General features: G+C 35.9%; 2 protein-coding genes across 16 annotated transcripts in view; one reads left to right on the plus strand and one right to left on the minus strand.

Annotated features, from left to right (window-relative positions):
• LOC136024812 (palmitoyltransferase ZDHHC16B-like) overlaps positions 1-14,122 on the plus strand; it is a 229,143-nt gene that overhangs the window by 12,126 nt on the left and 202,895 nt on the right. For 2 of the 15 annotated variants that reach the window (XM_065700283.1, XM_065700281.1), the window contains one exon: positions 3,379-3,469. The exons of the other annotated variants lie outside the window; for them this stretch is intronic. The gene's annotated coding sequence lies outside the window, so the exon portion shown is untranslated. The remainder of the gene's footprint in view (positions 1-3,378; positions 3,470-14,122) is intronic. 15 annotated transcript variants of the gene reach the window in all.
• LOC136024811 (5'-3' exoribonuclease 2 homolog) lies at positions 1,646-12,765 on the minus strand. The gene has a single exon (XM_065700278.1). It carries the CDS (start codon positions 8,787-8,789, stop codon positions 5,805-5,807), a length of 2,985 nt encoding a protein of 994 aa, XP_065556350.1. The 5' UTR covers positions 8,790-12,765; the 3' UTR covers positions 1,646-5,804.

Genomic DNA, 14,122 nt, shown 5'->3' on the forward strand with positions numbered 1-14,122 from the left:
CATATCCAAAACTTTAACTGGACGGTCAATGCAGTAAGATTTAATCTGGGACCCTTGATATAGCCTAAACAGATAAGGTTCAGTAGAAGTTTTCAAACTATAGATTATTTAAGTATTTCTTATAAATGAGTATTAATTATTATGTTTAAACATAATAATTATTTTATTCGTTAGGCTGTATAATTTTTCAGCCTGGAACAAAAGTTGTCTTAAAGCCAGCTTTTTTGGTAACTTACGTTTTCAAAAAAGTACCATATAACTTGAAGTATTAATATGCTCACATCACACAGAACGAAAGGCTTTTTTTTGACAAGTTTTCTTATCCACTTTCTAAAAGGACAACAAAGTTAAGAGTTATATAGAATTACTTATTATCACATATAAGTAATTTTTTTCATGACGCTTTGTTGTTATTTAGAGTTCGTTGGAGGGTTTTATTATTGTATTTTTAAGTGTATTTTTCTCTTGCGGGAACAATTAAAGAGTATTTTGACTCGCTAAAAGAATCTTTTAATCTATTATAGGTGTGGGAAAAGGAAAATGGGCAATTTTGTTATATTCCTGAAGCGTTGATTCTTGGTCGCCTTTTCTGGTATTGTTTTAGGTGTACATTAAATACTTCTTCAAACTTCTGGGGAGTTGGAGATTATCAAGGGTACGGTGAATATTCATTTTTCGAAATAATGGTTAAGAATTAGGAACGGTTCTGCCAACCCATCTAGCGTTTGCGGCTCTAGCCGCAAACGTTAGTTTATCGGATAAGTTCGCAATAAGAAAATGGCAATTATTTCGCAATAAGAAAATGGCAAAAATTAATAATAAATTATGGATGACAAACTGGAACACGTATGTTCCTCGACCACGGCTTGCGGTAATAAGCAGAGAATTACAACGTACAAGAATTTATTCAAATTTGTTTTAAAAAAATGTGCGAGTATTGTATATTCTGGATAGAGTTGGTTGGTATAACATGGGTTGAAGCAATGAAGAAATGGTAATTGGGAAATCGCACTGATACGGCTTATGAACTCAGACGAAGTTTTTAAGCAGTATCCGTACCAACTACCGACTATTGGCTCACGGTGAATTTGGATTATAATTTAATTTCATTTGTTCACTTTATCACTGGTTGTAACAATGAAGAAATAGCTTCGAGGAGTCCTCTCAAATAATGTGTGGAAAGGCGAGCTGAAACACGCCTAGCCTTTTTATCACAACTTGTAAGGGCGTCCGTTATTGTTATCCCAGGTTGCGTGTATAGTAAACTGCTTGTAATCTCGATTACAATTTTGTTTTTAAACTTAAATCTTCTGACTGGTACGCGTAAGTTATGGTAATATTAATAAGCCTTCCAATTATTGTTTTGTTCCAGTTAAGTTCTACTTTTGGTAAGATTTGTTAACAAAGCGATGGGTTATATTATTGTAGAAATTAAAATTTTAGGAATTAGGAAGAGTTTCGTTTACTTATCTGGCGAAACGTTTAGTCGACGGGGCAGTTCTAATTTTAGGCGCAAACATTTAGAATTTTATATCACAAGTATAAGGCGTTTTTATTTTACCCTATATATATATATATATATATATATATATATATATATATATATATATATATATATATATATATATATATATATATATATATATATATATATATATATATATATATATATATATATATATATATATAGGATATTTATAGGATCAGTTTGCAATAGGGAAATAGCAATAATGAGCGCTTTTTTTATGAAGCAGGCCAATTTTTCAATTTTTGATTAGGCAGATTTCCTGAAAAGTATTTTCTTTAGGGACCTTTTATTACGGGATGGTCTCTTAGCGTAACCAATTAACAATTAGCAAAAAAATGACTATTTTATTTTTTTTCCTTTATTTTATCCAGGACTGATAGATTTTTATTATTATTTTTTTTTTAATAATCTAATTTATCTGTTTTTTTTTACAACCCGGCCGGATCTTGTTGTTATCTGTTCTTCTTTAGGCTCAGTTTTTTTCTTTGGTTTTGCTAGTGATATTAAGTCAAATTTTTTATACTGTTTTTTCAGAAATTTTCGACCTTTTAATTGTACCTTTTTTGCCTGGGCCGCTGCACTGAGTGGTCTTATTTCTTCCGATTCCTTGAACTTATCTGCGTCTGATTCACTATCCGTATCTGAGGAACTAGTATTTGTGGATTTATCGCCTGGTTTTTTTGAAGAAGAAGAAGTTTGAGATTTAGGCGTTGATCCTGCTTGTGCTTCATAAATTTCTTCTCCTCGCGAAGTAGAGGGTCTACTAATAGATTCGTCCTGTTGATTTCTGGGCTCGGGAGAATTGAACGATTCTTGGGAGCTTTGGGAGGATTCAAATGTCTTCTTGGGGTGCCTCCACTGCTTGAAAGACATATCTTCCGGGGGGTGAGGAATTGTTTGCATTAAGGTTTCCTTCCAAGATACCCAGTCCTTTGGTTTTGCTTTTGAGACGGTTATATCGTGATACTGTTGTTCATCGGTAACTGGATTAGTATTAAGTGTACTTTGTCTAGTTTTAATTGGGTAATTAATAAGATCCATGGCCTCCCGCAATGTTTGTCGTTGCGGCTGGTAGACCTTTTCTGACTCTATGTCACCAGGGGTCTGTATAGCCTTATTTAATTCATCGTGTAACGAAAAAGGTCTGTCTATTGGTGTGACAGGGTGTACCAAATCGTTGGGGAAACGTTTTGGTGGAAAAGGTGTCGAAATTCGATCCGGGAAAAATTGCGTTTGTGGAGAAATCGTATAGTCCAATTCTTCTGATTCCTCACTTGAAGATGAATCGCTTTTTTTTCCGTCTCCGCGTAACGGGGGTATTTTTTAGGGGGGTAACCATATTTGTCATTGTTAAGAATTCATTAAATTTCTCCTTGTCACTACTATTCTCAAAATATCCTTGTTTGAAACTAAAAGGTTTAAGCTCACTTAATCTAGAGCGAGGTGGTTGATTTTCGTCCTCCGAGGTATTTGATGTTGAAGGTTGAGGGGTCCATGTTTCTGTGAATTTTTCCCTTTTTATACGACTAACGTGGGTCTTATAGATTTTTCCTGTTTTTAGTTTTTAATAGTTTAAATGTAACATTATTATCATACCTCTTAATTATTCTTATCGGTCCGAAAGTTTCTTGCCGTCCGATTTGTTTTCATTTTTTAAGTAAACGCAATCTCCTACTTGGAAATCGAGTTTACCTTTGACGTTAGGAATATTTTTTGCTTCTTGCTTTCTTTTTTATTTTTCTATTTCTTGTTTTACAAGTTTATAAGTTTTCCTCATTCTATTGATAAATTCTTGTTTATAATCTTGAGAATCATTATAATATTGTCGTGACTCTATAATTTCATTATAGGGGATTCTAAAGTCTCGTCCGAATAATATATAAAATGGGTTATCCTGAATGACATGGGAGTAAGCTGTATTAATTACATTTGTTAAATAAGGTAAGGTTTCGTGCCAATCCCTGCGATTTTCTTTCGTATAAATACTTAAAATATTAGAGAATAGTTTGTGTCTGTTCTCGATTTTCCCATTGGCATATGGATGATAGGGGGTCGATACCAATTTATTTATTTGAAGGAAAGACATTAAATCCTTAGTTACTTCCGATACAAAATTAGGGCCATTATCGCTCAATACTGTATTTGGAATACCGAAATTAAGAAATATTTTAGCAAGAGCTTTCGAAGTCGCATAAGCGCTTTGATTTTTTAATGATTTAGCAAATGTGAAACCGGAAAAATGATCGATTACTGACAGTACACAGGTGTGTCCTTCATTAGACGTGGGTAATCCTCCACTTGTACCATATAAATCAAAAGAAACTATATCAAATGAATTCCGGCCGTAGGCGTTCTTACTATCGTTGGATTAGGGTAGACTTGAGGATTTTTTCTTAAATTACAGGTTTCACAATTATTAACATAATACTTTAACTTTGTTAAGGCTGAAGTAACGAAAAAGTATTGTTTTAATCTATGGAAAGTCTTATCTATTCCCAGATGACCTCCCACTTCAGAATGAAAAAATTCAAAAGCGGGTTTTTCCAAAATTTGGGGTAACACTGGTACAATGGAAGTTTGATTTCTTTTATCGCTATCGGTCATTATTTTACATAGTATTTGTTCATCTAAATCGTAATAATAATTATCAATTTCTTTTTTAAAAGATTTCATTTCATCGGGTAGCTCTTTATCATATAAGAAATATTCTATTAGAGCGGCACAAGTATTGTCTTTCCTTTGATATATTTTTATAGAATTTAAGGAAAGTGGGCTGTTTTTCTGTTCTTTTTCAACCGAATTATTAGTTTTTATTTTAAAATTTTTACTTTTTGGAGCAATTTTTGCTTTTATCGTGTTAACTTCTTCGTTTTCATTTTCTACTGGTGTATTATCTGGAAATCTACTTAGATAGTCACATGGGGCATTTTGTTTTCCCTTAAGATGTTCAAATTCATAATCTAAGTCTTGGATTTTCAAAATCCATCTTGCGAGGATTCCCGAAGGCTTTTTGAAAGTTTGCAAATATTGCAGGCTTTTGTGGTCCGAACGCAGTTTAAATTTTCTGCCTACCAAATAGTGTCTGAACTTGTCCAAATGGTGGATAATTGATAATAATTCAAGCTGTGTAGCAGAATAATTACTCTCTCCTGATGTCAGGGTGCGAGAAGCGTACGCTATTACTCTTTCTTCCCCATTTATTATTTGGGAGAGGATTGCCCCAATTCCCTTGTTTGAGGCATCCGTTGTAACAACGAATTGTCCTGTTTGGAAGTCGGGTAACGATAAAATAGATTCTGAAGGTAGAGCCTTTTTTAAATAATCTAATGCATTCTGAGCTGTTTTAGACCACACAATCTTTTGTGGGTTGCCTCTCGTGAGGTCCGTTAAAGGTTTTGCAACTTGTGCGTAATTTCTTATAAATTTTCGGAAATAGCTCATTAATCCTAAGATTCCTCGTAATTGTTTCATTGTTTGGGGGGGGGGCTTTATATTTTTAACGGATTTTATTTTTTCAGGGTCTGGGGAAATTTGTCCTTGCGTTACAACAACTCCTAAAAATTTTAGCTTTGTTTGAAAAAGATTTACTTTTTCCGGTCTACATTTTAAATTGCCTTCTCTGAATTTCTCAAATACTTTCGCTAGGGTTACTAAGTGGTCTTCCGCGTCTTTGTCCATAGCTATGACGTCATCAACAAAATTAATTATGTTATTTAGGCCTCTTAGTAAATGAAGGAGGGGTCTACACAATGCACTTGAACTGGTTTTTAATCCAAACGGTACTCTTAAGTATTCATAAGAGCCACATTCTGTTGTTGAAAAAGCTGATTTAAAAACATAGTCCTCAGCTATTTTTACTTGATGATAACCTTGTGTCAAATCTAGGGAAGTAAATCGAATTCAACGGATGTTGAATTGATCAACGTCCGTATCTCCTTCATATTCTGGTAATGATTTTGCAATTTCTACCGAGGTTGCAATAATTTGTTGCGCTTTTAATATTTCATCTTGTTCTTGGTCCATTGTAGTCTGTTTTTAAGTAGCGGTATAAAATAAAGAAATTTTATTTTATTCATTTTTTTTTTTATGGCCACTAAAAGTATACATGTATTTTCAATACATCCAACATAAGTTTAAAAATAAAATCGATTTCAAAGAAATAGAAAAAAAAGACTGAAACTATTTTTCCATTCACAAAATCGAAATCGCTATATACTGCACACTCATCTGTCTTGAGGATCAACAACGATGATCGTACACTTATGTTTTTAGCTGTTTACCTTCTTTGATATCCTCTCGGAATATACTGGGCTCCATTACTCGAGTCCCTGGACTGTGATTGACGTCCTCGATTTGATCCTTCAAAGCCTCCACGGGATGGTGGTCCACTGTGTCTTGGTCCAGATAAGGAATTATGTGATCCTCCACTTTGGTATCCATATGTATCACTTCTCGCCTGGATATATCCACCGGAGCCCCTGTGTTTATTTGGTTGATTGACAGGACGATTTGATCCTGGAGCATAAGGAGCACCTCTGTACGCATGGCTTTGATAAGGAGGGTCATTGTTATATGAAGGCTGTCCATTGGGTCCACTGCTATTAAAAGCTCCATAATTTCGCTCCTGACTTTGTAGCGCGTAGGACGGACGCTGATAGGGATGAGCATCGTTATATGAAGGTTTTTGATAGGGGGGTACACTGTTATACGAACAATGTTCATTTGATCCACTACTGTTGAAACCTCCATAGTTTCGGTCCGGACCTTGTAGCGCGAAATTGAGGTGTCTGTGGCCTGATTCGTGAATAGATGCTTGATGTGTTCGAGGACCCATATTATTGAATCCTCGTCCAGAACCTCCTCCTCTCCCTCGGAATGATCTCCCAATTTTAGCTAAATCATAGGACTTGAGCTGTGCTGGAGGAGATTTTGCTCCAGGGAGGGGTTTACTTTCAAAAACAAAGCTGGAACTGTATTGTGGATCCATGTAACTGACACAGACAACATCAACCGAATACAAATCTGGAAGGCCGTCCACAGGCGTGTCCAAGGTACCACCAGCTTCCACACAAATCTCAGAGGTCGTGATTCGGCCTCCCATCCCCTCAAACTCTGCTGACTCAATAACTGTTACTTCTGTTAAACCCTCAGAATAGAAAGCTCTCATAAACCTGTATGATTTGTGGCGGTTACCAGTGTACAAAATAGCTTCACCACGGGTATTCCTTTTCTTTTCTTGACTTGTCAATAAATGTTCATGTTTTTTCAGCGTTTCTTTGAGTCTCTTTTCGTCAACAAAGGGAAGTAAAGCCACCCCTTGCCAAGCAAAATTTTTTCCATTCAAGTCAATCATGAAGTCACTAGGGTAAAAATCTGCTATGTCCGATTCCGGGTCAATCATAAGTTCTCCCCAAGGTTTTGGAACATGGCTTCGGGATGCTGCTGGAAAGACCGCCATAAGCTGCTCAAGGGGAAAGAAAGGTTTTGTATCCTTTGGGAACTCCAGATTTACATCAGACAGATTTATAAAATCACTAGCGAAACAGGCATAGTGATAAGGGAAGAACCATTCCCAGCTTGGACAACCCTGATAGTAATACTGCAGAACCCATGCAAGTCCCAGCAAATATTCATGGCCAACATGTTCTCGGAAATCTAAATTATCTGGAAGGACATGGAATTTACTCTCATAATATCTATCCTTGAATCCATCTTCCCAAAGTCTTACTTCGTCCGGGTTCTCTACCTCTTCTTCTTCCAGAGGTCGCTTTATACCACGCTTGTCACCTCCGAGAACTTCCTCTGAGAAATTCTTGAATTCAGTTTTCATACTAGCAGCAACTGAATAATTTGCTGATTGTTCTCTGCGGAAAGCCTCAGTCCGCACCTCTTGTATTGACCGGTGGGCATCGACCAAGGGTTCTGCTTGTCTACCGATGGGCTTTGGTTCAAATTGACCCCCGGGAACCCACTTCGGTTTGGAGTTCAAGTCCATCTTTCCTCTTTTTCGTAATTTGTCCTGCTCTTTCCATATCTTTTCTTTTTTTTGTCTCTCCCGAAAAATTTCATCCTCCACCTTGCCCAGCTCATTCATAATAATCTGAACTCGACTTGCAGTGAAAAATCCTGATTCAGTTAGCCAACCGCCAGTCTTGTAGACACAATCTTTGTAAAGAGTGACAAGTCGGTCAATAGCTTGCTCTCTAATTTCCAAACTTGGTAGATGGGGTAGAAAGTCATTACCAACAAAAAAACACATGAAAACCCAATCGTCGACAGCTCTTTCAAAGTCATATGGAAAAGGAAGGTTTGGCATTTCCAGCTCCTTGGCTAAGTACTTTCTGAGTACAGACAGTCGAAGAAAAATAAACGGCTTTGCTGGGATTTCTTTGTTTAGCAGTTCATCATTCTCTCCAGATTTTTCTTTAGGAAGTCCTCTGCATTCTGCCATTTCATGGCCTATTTGACCACACATATCGCATGGTCTTGGAGGGTTGTCTCCTCTAATATCTTCTCTGATTATGGTAAAGTTGGGTTCATGGGTAGCCAATCCTAACATGATAAGATCTGCGTCTGCACCACAAAGCACATGTTGCGTGTTTGGATCGTGACCTGGTTGAGCCCTTTGTTTCCTAACATAATCTTGAATCTTATGCTCTCCTTCGCCAGGCACGCTAGCATCAGAGAGAATAACTTTAATTCCAAACCATCCGGGATTGTTTGAAAGTCGCTCATGTATATAATAATGAAGGCAGTCTCTCAGCCGTGTCATAAATGGTGTTCCAGGTGTAATACAATTCGAATCAAAATGCTCATGTCCTTCCTTCAATGGTGGAAGCTCGCAACCTTGTGCCAACAGCTCTCCCCGTATTCGCGCCATCTCTTTTTGTTTTTCTGCAGTCTCTTTAGAGGCACGAAAGCGACGAGACCTTTGCTGATTCATTTTGGCCCTAGGTGCAACACCATCTATTGCCATGTATAGAACCTTCCTTGGACGAACTATATTAAACAGCCTGTCAATAGCTTCAAATATGGCAACCATCATTTCATCCTCATTTTTGGGGGCTGGTCTATCTTCAGGGTGAGTACAAGGATGGATGATACCATTCATGTCTAGATATAAATTGTCAAATTCAACGTCATTTGGATTTGATGCACTTGAATCGACCTTTTCGCCGTTACGAGGTGACTGTTCTACACAATCCGTAACAACTGAGGGATACTTCCGACACAGCCATCTAAAAAATGCTGGAACTCCCATTTTCCTTTGTTTTCCAGACCTTCAGACAGATGTTAAAACTTGGTAGGTTTGTTAATCACAGGCAGTTCGTTCTTTTCTATAAAAATTGTTTGAAATCTTTAAAATCTTTGTTTGAAAAAGATTTACTTTTTCCGGTCTATATTTTAAATTGCATTCTCTGAATTTCTCAAATACTTTCGCTAGGGTTACTAAGTGGTCTTCTGCGTCTTTGTCCATAGCTATGACGTCATCAACAAAATGAATTATGTTATTTAGGCCTCTTAGTAAATGAAGGAGGGGTCTACACAATGCACTTGAACTGGTTTTTAATCCAAACGGTACTCTTAAGTATTCATAAGAGCCACATTCTGTTGTTGAAAAAGCTGTTTTAAAAACATCGTCCTCAGCTATTTTTACTTGATGATAACCTTGTGTCAAATCTAGGGAAGTAAATATTTTATTTTTTTTTTATATAGAATCTAGAATTTCGTCTATTCTAGGTAGGGGAAATTTGTCACTTACTACCTGTTTATTTAAGGCTCTATAATCTACCACTAATCTAAGGTCATTATTCTTTTTCGGGACTAGAATGACGGGGGCAGAGTATGGGCTTATGCTTGGTTTTATGATTCGATTTTTTTCGAATTCATGTATTTTGTTTATTAGCCATTCCTTATGTTTATAAGGAATTCGGTACGGTTGTTTTGCAACTGGCGGCCCTGTAGTTTGTATTGCATGTTCATAAAATGGAATAAGTCCTATGTCGTCTTCAGATGTCGAAAAGACATCTCTATATTCCCATAATAAGTCGCATAATTTTTGTTTTAATGAGTCATCGGTTATGTGACTTAGTTCGAATTTTTCAAGAAATTGAGATCTTGTCAGTGGATATTCCTTGTCAACGTGAACATTGATATTATTCACTAAGTTTTTTTTCCAATTATTAATATCGGCTTCCGATACTACTTGTATCTCTACTAAGCATGTCCCTTGGCTTAGGGTAATTAGGTCATTTTCGTGGGTGTTCGTTACCCAAATGTAACCTTCTCCCTTTTCGTAATTTATAATTTGTTCTTCACAAACTACATATTTCGGGAGATCTTTCGACGGCGATGCTACCCAAATTTCATTTTTATCATTAACTGGTTCTAACATTTGTGATATTTGGACCCTCTGCATTGATTTAGGGGGAATTTTAGTTTTTCGCACTACAAATCCATAATATTTTTCGTTATTTTCTTCTTTTATTGAGTTTAGAAGATTCTCCGGTGGTTTTTTTCCGGGAGTTTCTATTTTTTCAAGTTTTTTCCATAAATAAGAAATTTCTTGAATTTGTTTGTGTCTATACTCTTTCATGTTGCCTATATTCTCCTTTACTTTGTTTGCCTGTATGTTATTTATTATTGATATGGTGTCCGTCGGGTAGATAAACTTTGAATTTGCTACATCTAATAATATTTTATTTGATTTTAAAAAATTTGCGCCTATTATCGCCTCGTATGGAAAATTCTTACAAACTATAAATCGAGTATAGAAATTTCTGTTATCCTTGCGCAAGGCTAGGTACACAGTGCCTTTCACATCCAGGTCATGTCTGGTTACGCTTGATAAATTGGGACAGATATTGCTCAATCGTCGTTTTATATAGTTTGGTAATTTATTAAATACGGATGTATTTATCACATTTACGGTTGCCCCTGAATCTATAAGGGCTGAGAAATAAATATTCCCTGTGTCAAAATTCTCAAATACTGGTAACATATTATTATTATTTGCACTCAAAAATGGTATTATTACTGGAGGGGACCTATAAATTATCTTGCCACCAAATTTTGGTCCTACGAATTTTGGGGGCTTATATCGTTTCCCTGGGATTCCCAGATGTTAGATGTAGAACTTTCATTTGTTCTGTTTTGGGTTCCTTGATTATTATTTGAGATGGAGCTAATATATGGCTGCCGTCGGCTGATGTAACTTCCTCTTGTATTTCTGTTCCAACTATTACTGGGTTGATTTGTCCTTCCACGATACCCTCCTCGATATTGATACGTATTGCGTTGGAAATTCTGATTTTGGGTGGGATAATTATTTCTTGTTACAAAGGTGTTCCCTCGATTGCCTCTAGGGGCGTACCCACTATAGTTTGTCCCGCTGGACAAACGGTTACCCGTTCCCCTAATATTTGGGCGATAATTTTTGTTTGCGAAACAATTTCTTGCGATGTGTCCTAACCGGTTACAGGTGTAGCACCTTAATGGTTCATTATTAGTTTGTGCCCTTAATTGATTATTGGGGGCAAAACGTGCTTGTCTTGGAGGTGTGGTGGTTCGAATTTGATTTCGAACAGGTTTGGGCGATGATTCTCGGGAGAAAAATCGCGGAGAGGAATCTCTTGACTTTACAGGGGCTTTGTTTTCTACAGCATTTATTGACAGTTTTTGATGCTGCAGGACAATCGAATCAATTTCTACGGCTCGTTCTATTTCCTGAACTGCTAGTTCTAGGTCATCAATATTTTTAGCTATCAAAAGGCGGTATAACTTTGAGTTGAGTCCCTGTTTAAATGTATTGAGTATTATTTTTTCATATAGTTCCCCTTCTCCTGGACCATATCGCGCTTCTGTTGCAATTCTAATTTTATGCAAGTACTCACGAACGTTTTGGGTCTGTATGAATGTAACTAAGCCATGTTTCAGTTTATTCAATGAACTTGTGTCAATGAATCTTTTTTGGAAGGCCTATTGCAATAATTCTATTGAGTTAATTGTTGAGGTTGCTTCTGTGCCTATTGTATTTTCGATTTGTTTTAGAAAAATTAGCGCCTGTCCTTTTAGTCTTAAAAGTAACATGCTTTTTAATACTTTCAAGTCAATTTTTGTCATTTCTACGAATAGTCCTAAATGGATGTTTAATTGATCAACGTCCGTATCTCCTTCATATTCTGGTAATGATTTTGCAATTTCTACCGAGGTTGCAATAATTTGTTGCGCTTTTAATATTTCATCTTGTTCTTGGTCCATTGTAGTCTGTTTTTAAGTAGCGGTATAAAATAAAGAAATTTTTTTTTATCACTGTTTTATTGTCATTCTTAAAGGTTTTGATTACTTTTGAATGTGGTATACCTATATATAAAAAAATGGAAACATAGAAATAAAATCGCACTGCACCTAAAAATGCAAAAATCGAAATACAATTGCACTGCACTTAAAAATAAAAAAATAAAATGTAAATAATCATACTTGTCTATGTTAGTAGGCATTTATTGTGTAGGTACTTTCAGTTCCTTTTGCTGCTTTCTTTTTCCGACCGCGCCATATGTTACGGGGTGGTTTTGTTGTATAATGTGTTTGGAGTGAGATTTATCTTAAGGGGGATTTAAGTTGAGGTGCTTGGGACTTTTCTAAGTCTTAATAGCTTAATGTGGATATGGGATATGGGAGCTAAATTATTAATAGAATAAAACAGCTTTATATATAATCCCCAGTAACCTGGGAGACAGAACCATCTCAGTGATGTTCGAGGTCTCCTGAAACAAATATAGATTCCCTTGGGACCGTACCTGAAGACTAGAGGAACTGTACCTGATGCCCTAGTACATAGACAGAAGATGATTAAATACAATAAGGTTTAATTACTTACAATATACAACTTTGGACAAAATAGCTTCAATGACTTATAGCATGAAAAGGTGAACATGAACAATTGATCTTAACTATTGAAATCTCTCCTGAAAACTGACTACTCGCTCCTTGCGTTGGGCTGATATATCCAACGCGATTTCTCAAACCAGAACTCCCCGGACAGGCTTGGTGACCTGTGGCGGTTGACCTCCGCTACTATTGGTATTATCCAATCATGTGACTAGTCCCGCACCCAAAAGTTATTTTCATGGCAAGGATTTCCCTTCTGGTTTTGAGTTGAAGAAACCCAGAGTTCACAATAACCAGTTAGTTAACTTGTTAAATAACATTTAAGTTGTGTCTAAATGCACGTAGTCCAAAGTATTGACTTATTGCTAAATTCTAAATGATTTTATTCAAATCTTTTTCTAATTGAAATTTACTAAAGGGGTATGACTGAGAAATTTAGTCCTGAACTTAAGAGTTTCTAGAAGAGTATGGATGAGAGATTTGGTCCTATATTTGAGGATTTCTAAGGGAGTGTGGATGCGAGATTTGGCCCTGAATTTTATAGAGGGGAGGGGGCTGGTCTATATGTTGCACAACTATAAACTCAACAATTCATTTGCAATTATGAAAATTTATTTGTTTGTCATATAATGGCAATGTGGTCTAAGAAAAGAATACCTAGTTTAAGGTGTTATAAATATGAATTACTGACCTTTCCTCCTATGGCAGTAAAAGCATACTGTTTATAAGACTATACATTTCATTGAAGATTCTCTTGTGACTTGTGGCAAAGAATTTCGTTTGAACACATTTACATTCAGTGTAATTCTGAGCATCAATGTAAAGAGGGGTATTTAGATAGGTGGAGCAAGAGTTTAAATTTTGTTTTCTTTTGCTATTCTATTTAATTCCCTAAGGTCTGACAATATGATAGAGTTAGATTAAAAAATTATTCTAAAATTAAAAAGGGAAAGCAGGGTACCTATGCAGAGAGGGGGGGGGGTGGATTTTGTCATAAATTAGATGAACATACCATTTGAGACCTTTTTTATGCTCTTTCAAAATATAACTGTTTTTTTACTCAGAAATTAAATGGAACCTGTAAGATGATACCTTTTTCTCTCATTTTCTACAATTTAGTTTGAGTCTTATTTTCTTTTACTCTAGGATTTGGGCATAATATATTAGTCTTAAATACGTAATAATTGAATGTGCGATAGATTAAAGGGCACTTATGTAGTATACTGCCAACACTCAAGTTTATGCTTTGTGAAACTCAAGAGCAAACTGATTTTGTCTGTTTGTATTCAGGAACAATTATCCTATGCTCTTTGGAAAACAAGTGGCAAGTGAAAAATGCATCGGAATTATATAATTTGGGCTATATATTTGCACATTAGGGCATGGGGTTGGGGGTTAGGGTATTTTAAGTCAGGTTACCCCCTCCCTTCCCCACACCCATGTAATGTGTAAATATATAGCCTAAATTAGTTTTTAAAATATTATATTTTTATCGTGTTCATACAATTTTCATTAGGATTAACCTGAGTTCACTTCTTGAGTGTTGGCAGTATAATACACAAGTTCCAATTAAAGGAATTGATTTTTTTTGCAGGAATCATCACCATTAAAAGTTTGTTGAATTTTGTTTCATTTGGCATGTAAAAATTGAGTACTTTTTTTTTTCCTTGAAAATTTTGTTTTGTATATAACCTTTTATCTTCA

This window comes from Artemia franciscana, chromosome 3 (assembly GCF_032884065.1).
Source record: "Artemia franciscana chromosome 3, ASM3288406v1, whole genome shotgun sequence".
Taxonomy (NCBI): Eukaryota; Metazoa; Arthropoda; class Branchiopoda; order Anostraca; family Artemiidae; genus Artemia; species Artemia franciscana.

Excerpts from the sequence above, each read along its gene's own strand:
- LOC136024811 (XM_065700278.1), bottom strand. The coding sequence starts at position 8,789 with ATGGGAGTTCCAGCATTTTTTAGATGGCTGTGTCGGAAGTATCCCTCA.